The 6114-nt window shown below is 64.8% G+C and overlaps 2 protein-coding genes across 2 annotated transcripts; both read right to left on the bottom strand.

The window, feature by feature from the left end:
• Positions 1-867: 867 nt before the first annotated feature.
• MNEG_12979 (hypothetical protein) lies at positions 868-1095 on the bottom strand (the record flags this gene model as incomplete). Its single annotated transcript, XM_014038548.1, has 1 exon — positions 868-1095. One exon carries the CDS (start codon positions 1093-1095, stop codon positions 868-870), a length of 228 nt encoding a protein of 75 aa, XP_013894002.1.
• Positions 1096-2910: 1815 nt separating this feature from the next.
• On the bottom strand, positions 2911-4793 carry MNEG_12980 (diphosphocytidyl-2-C-methyl-D-erythritol kinase; the record flags this gene model as incomplete). Its single annotated transcript, XM_014038549.1, has 4 exons — positions 2911-3654; positions 4032-4148; positions 4492-4560; positions 4770-4793. The coding sequence occupies 4 exons, from the start codon at positions 4791-4793 to the stop codon at positions 2911-2913; spliced, it is 954 nt and encodes a 317-aa protein (XP_013894003.1).
• Positions 4794-6114: the final 1321 nt, after the last annotated feature.

Below are 6114 nucleotides of genomic sequence, written 5' to 3' on the forward strand. Positions count from 1 at the left end.
GTGTTGTCGTTGTCTGCAGCAAGTTGTCCAGCAGGGAGGTGGTGGCGCCCACAGTGCTGGTCAAAGAGAGCCTCCCGGACGCTGCTGCTGCCGACGTCGCGGTCACAGGCTGGGGCCCGGCAAGCAGCCAGTTGACCGCCAGCTTTGCGGTCGTGGTGCAGGGTGGGCCCACGTTTGCAGAACAGTCGTACACGAAGGCCATGGCCTCGCGGCCATCAGAGTGCCTGCGGGTCCGGGGCCGGTGCGCAGCAAGGGGTTGGGTGCTTGGGAGCATTGTGGCTTGCTGCGCCCGCGTGGCCAATCCTTTGCATCGTGAAGGGAATCCAAGGCGCGTGAAGAAATACAGGAGCTTTCTCGGCGTAAAGATGGCTGCGCCCATGCATTTGCATCGTGCGTGTAAAGTCGCCGTGTGCACTGTAGCGCAGCACAAGGGAGGGGGGCTGGGGGTGGCTTTCGCTGGGCACAAGTAGCACTTGCAGCGTTTGCATGCAGCCCAGCGGCTACATCCAGGCGGGCTCACGTTATCTTCGCCCCGGCGACGCTGGGGGTCAGCGTTGCGGTGAGAAGTATGGCTGTGGATGTGCAGGGGGATACGATGCTGGTGGAGGTCGCGTCGGTGGCCGTGGGGCCGTAACGCATGTTGCAGGTCCCCAGCGGAACGGCCGGGTTGCCGGGAGCCCTGCAGTTGAAAGTTGGGTCCAAACAGACAGGCAGCATTTGGGTCGAGCTCGCAGGCAGGATTGTGCCGCAGCCAGCACCTGTCAAACCAGACAGCCGCAGCCGCAGGGGTCGTACACAGAGGGTGGAATTGCGGCTGTGTGTGGGAACGTTCAAGAGCCATGCTGCGTTGGCGCCGCATGAAGACACTCACATGGTCACGCCGAAGCCGTTCGCGATCAGCACGGCTGCAGCCAAGACGCCCGACGTGCCAAATGGCGCCTGCGCCGTCCAGTAGAACAGACTGAAGGCGCCCGGTGCAGAGGCGGCGCCGAACCCGATTGTGGGGGCGGGGGCGCCATATTTGACGCTCCTGGCGCCGGTCTTGGCCTGATAGTCCCAGAGCACCCCGATCTCGGCGGGTGTTAGGAGGCTCATCGACTCCAATGGGGGGTACCTGAGGGCGGGTTTGAGGGCAGCTGGTGAGAGCCGGCAGATATCTGGAAATCAGGGGGTAGTGCATGCCGGCAATGTTGACTGAAGGTCGTCCGGATGACGCAAGCACTTGCAGTGCACCACAAGTACCGTACCAGCTGCTGCCAAGAGGCTACACATAATTGAACATCAACAGAGGGCCAGCACAAGTTCAACTTTTGTTCTTTGTCTAGGCACCATCCACCTGCTGCCGCAGCGCTGATGACAGCGATCACTGGCATGCACAAATGCGGCAGAATGAGCTGGCATCTGCTAGTGCAACCGCCCACATGCGCGAACCACGGCCATCCGACCCGCTCACATGACGCAGCCCCTGTATTTTCCTGTGCCGTCTGCGTTCCACAGTAGGGCGGCAAAGTCCGGGCGCGAGGAGGGGCTGACAACCAGCGTGTCAAAGGCCTGGCCGGCCGCCGTGAGGGCCGCCTGCAGGAAGCCAACGCTCGTGGCGGATCTGACAGGTGGTGGGGCAGGCCGATTCGGGCGCGGCCAAGCAAAGGTGTTTAAAAAAGACGGACAGAGCACAATTACAGGCCCCAAAACCCTTCTGGGCGTGGGGCCTGGCCCCAGCCGCATCGATGACGCACGCACGGCTGGGGAGTGCGCAGTGGGAAGTTGGGGCCTGAATCCAGAGTCGGGCCCAAACAGTCTCAAGGGTGGAGAGCGGCCGAATAATCTTGAGTTTGTGCCTATCTCACCCGGAAGCGACTCCGCTGGGGTTAGTTATCACCAGCACGGTGTTCCCTGTAACCTGCCGCATTTGCGCCTCGGTTCCCGCCACCCAACCGAACCAAACAAGCAGAAATAGAAGGGCGCGCCCATGTTGGGGCGCGCCCATGATCGAAAGCCCTTGGAGGCGCGTCGCCAAGATGAGTGTGGCCGTCGGAACGCGGTCGGATTGGTCTACACGACGGAGGGACGAGCAAGTCGATAGATTCGACTGTAAAACTGTCTGATTATAAATGAACCAGGCTACTGAATAAGAGCCCTTTGTGTGGCGAAGTGCGCAGACGCGAACAGGTAGCAGATTAGGACAACGGCGCCCACGTCACGGTGTGAGTTCAGTGGCCCGCCCAGTGCTGTGGTTGCACACCTACCCGCAAAACAACGAGAAAGTTTTTTGTGCCAGCCAGGATGCCTCTCAGTAGCTCGCACGGCTGCTTGCTGGCCCTCATGGCTGGCCTGAGCAGCCACGGAGCGGCCCCCTTCAGCCGCCGGAAGGGCCCTGGATAGGATGGGATTACGCGCGCACTTGCGACGCTGAGTGAGGCAGCGCAGCTGAAGTCACACAACACTTCATTTGAGCAACCTGCAGTAATTGCTGGCCCGTCCACAAGCAGATCTGCTGCCATGTGCAGCCCCGTTGTGTTGTTGGTGTTCGGGCAGCTCGCCCACACCCACCACCCCCGCTGCTGTTGCCTGCTGCTGAGGACTGCCGCCTGGAGCCGCTCCGATCCAAAGGGCTTGCGCTGCCACACGCCGCCTGCATGCTGTGCTGCGGCCCTAACTGCCACCGCTCTGTCATTGTATACGATCAGCAAAATCTCCTGTTGCACTGCAGACTGCACTGAGAGCAGCACGTTCATAACCTTGTGACCACAGAGCAAACACCACGGATTCAAAATTCTGTCCAATGCAGCTGCCACGACCTGCCTCCAGCCAGCAATGATTTCATAACGCATCTTCTCTGAAAAATAAAATTTAAGCTGGCCAACGACGCTCGCAGCCGACATAAACAGCGCCGGAGCCTGGCCCTGCGTATCACGCCGCCGCGGTCGCCGCCGCCGCGGCCGCCGCCCCCGCCCGCGGCCCGCCGGCCGGCGCCGCGTACCACTCCCCCGGCCGCCGAACGATCAGGCGCGCGGGGCTGACAAACACATCCGAGTACGCAGTCTCCCGCGACAGGAACGCCGGCGCCGCGTCGGCGCCCGCGCACACGATGGTGCTGCCGCTGCCTGTCATGAACACCGAGCTGAACGGCTGCCCGCCGGCATCCCCCTCCGCCGCCAGCCGCTCCTGCAGCGCCCGCAGCTCTGGCAGCGTGTCAAACGCGGGCTGCTCGAGGTCGTTCACGGTGAGCTCGTCCGACAGCTTCCCGGCAGCTGCCATGCGCTCGAGCAGGCCCCGCGGGTCCTCCTCGCTGCGGCGGCCGAGGTCGAGCGCGCGGAAGATCTGGGGCGTGGACAGGCCGATCGGCGGCTTGACCAGCAGCAGCGGCGTGTCCAGCGGAAGCGGAGGGGGCACGTCCTCCACGATTTCCCCGCGCCCAGTGCAGTACGCCGCCCCCGATGAGAAGAACACCGATATGTCGGACCCGATCTCCCCGCTCCACTCCAGCAGCTGCGCGTCCGTCGCAGGCCGCCCGCACAGCTCGTTGGCCGCCCACAGCGTTGTTGCGGCGTTGCCGCTGCCGCCGCCGAGGCCGGCGCCGTGGGGGACGCGCTTGTCCAGGCGCACGCGGAAGTGGGTGGACACCCCTGCCTTGCGACGGTACAGGTTGAGCGCCTGCGGCGGGGCAACCGAGGAAGATTCATCACAGCAGGCAGCAGCCGCTGCGGCGGCGGCGGCGGAGGGCTTGCAGCAGCGTTGCAGGGGGCCGTGCGACTGCAAAGTGCAGGGAGGCCGACGAAACCTGCGGCGCCCAGCCGGGCTGCTGAAGCTCTCGGCCCCTCAGCCCGGGCCCCGTCCGCCACCGCCTTTGCCACAGCCGGCCCCAGCGCGGCTGCCGGCAGTCCATGGTTGCGCCCCCCTTCAACGCCGCGCCCCTGCGGCCATCGAGGTTGTGGCGCCAAGGCCGCCAGCTGCCCCCAGCCCGTCACATGTGCGCACCGACCGCCCCCTGCCGCTTGCTCTGACTGCCCGTTTTCCAGCCCACCCCCCACCTTGATGACTAGGTTGCGCTCGTCGCAGGGGATGGTGGGGTCGCTGCACTGCAGCACGTCCACCGCGGCGCTGTCAGGCAGCACCTCGAGCTCCATGTCATCGCCTAGGTCGATGACCTGGCGGGCGGTTGCGGCCGGTACGGGCGGACGCTTGTGTGTGTATGTTGTGTATGTTGTGTGTGTGAGTGTGTGTGTATGTTTGTGCGTGTGCATGTGCGTGTGTGTGTGTGCGTTTGTGTGTGGTTTGTGTGATGATATGGGTGGGTGCGGGAACATTGCGTTGCGATGGCACAGGCAGGCCCGCTGCCGTGGTGCGACCTGCGAATCTGCGGTTGAGCGGCGTGGTCGCACAGGGCTTCCGGATCCAAAACCCACAGACGGCGACCTTAGCATCCAGCATGTGAGGGATTGTTCTGATACCCATGCACAAAGTAACATTTTGTGTGCTTCGCGGTCTCACGTGGAAGAGCGAGGCGAGGTCATGGTACCCGTCCTCGCGCCGCCGCATTATCCGCAGGAACAGGTTCACCTGAAGATGCGCGCGCCGCGGAAGGCGGGGGCGCCGTTCGGCCAATGAGCGGGCGGACGGGCCTATCGCTGTGAGCGCCGACGCAGCTGTACTCACAGCAGCGCGCTCCAGAGCTTGGTCCACCGCGATATGCCTGCCACCCGGCACCTCTCAGGGCTAAATACATGCCCTGTGAACAGCTGATTGCTCAAAATCGTTCGCAAACCCACCTTGGAGGGCGAAAACACCTGCATTCCGTCCCCAGCGCTCGCGAGTGCCACATGCCGGGGTTGGCTGCGGCAGGTCTGGCGTGTGATGCATAATCTGGGACACCTTGTTGCGGACTGGAAGGGTGCCTGTGCCCGCATGCGTCTCGACTGCATATTTGCTGAGACAAAGAGATCTTCGAGGTGTGTCGTGACTGTAAGGGCAATTTAGGAATGCAATATGGGTAACGTTGATCGCGTCTGCTTCCGTAGCAGACGCAGAGCAGACGGCAGCAAATCACTTCGTTGAACACCGGTCTCGTTGGCCGGTGCGTTGTGTGCTCGTTGAGCAATCTATGCAATGCGACATTACTAGAATACAGCGTGCTGTGAATACTATCGACACTCCATTACGGTCAGGTTTGATCACACAGTACTGTACACAGACCGGCCCGGACACAGCCATCCTCACTATCGGGGCTCTGTCACTCAATCCTGACGTGGCGAGGGCCTCTAACTCCTTAGAACCAACCTACCCTGGGTGCTGTCTATCCACACCGCCTGGCTGGTGGCAAGAGAGCGTGGCTCTCTGGTTGGCCCGGGGGAAAGAACGCCAGGTTTCACCTGAGCCTGGCAGTCACTACGAGACTGACAGCAAATATACACCTGGGAGCAGCGGGAAGGACCTCGTGGGCGGCGGCCCTTGAGCGCGGTGGCGCCAGCCGCACGCCCGCAGCAGCTGCGCCTGTGTGCGCGTTGGCGCCGCCAGTGCGCCATCTCTCCTGCCCGCGCCCCGCCCCCTGCCGCCAAGGGCGCTTGCCCAGCCGCCACCCTGTTGGATCCGGCCACCCGCGCAGCCGCGGCCGCCGCGCCCGGTAGGGCTGCAGCCGCGCGCAGGCGCGCATGGCGCCGCCCCGCGCCGCCGCCGCCATCGGCACCGGCGACGAGCCGGCGCTGGCGCCGCAGTGGCTGAGGGGCGCACCCGCCTCCCCCTCGGGACTCCTCCCTGGTGAGCGCGCCCCGCGGAGCGCTGTCCTGGCCGCACTCTACAGTCGCGTGCATGCTACGCTCCGGCCCAAACCGCTATCCGCGCGACCGGCTCCTGCCTCGCTGGCCGGCCCCTCAACCCCTCCGATCCCTCAACCCCACCGCCCCGGTCTCCCCCCTGCGACATTCTTCCCACCCAACCAGGCGACCGCGGCGCCAGGCTGCGGCCCGCGGAGCCGCGGGACCGCGGCAGCGGCGCGCGCCGCGGCGCGGCGCACGGCGCCGGCGCCGCCTCGAAGGCCGACGAGCGTGCGTCCTGGAAGCGGGACGCGTACCCACCCGGCGGCGCCGGCGGCGGCAGCAGCGGCGGCCGGGGCTGGGG

The sequence above is a fragment of the Monoraphidium neglectum genome (assembly GCF_000611645.1).
Source record: "Monoraphidium neglectum strain SAG 48.87 unplaced genomic scaffold scaffold03552, whole genome shotgun sequence".
In the NCBI taxonomy this organism is placed as follows: domain Eukaryota; kingdom Viridiplantae; phylum Chlorophyta; class Chlorophyceae; order Sphaeropleales; family Selenastraceae; genus Monoraphidium; species Monoraphidium neglectum.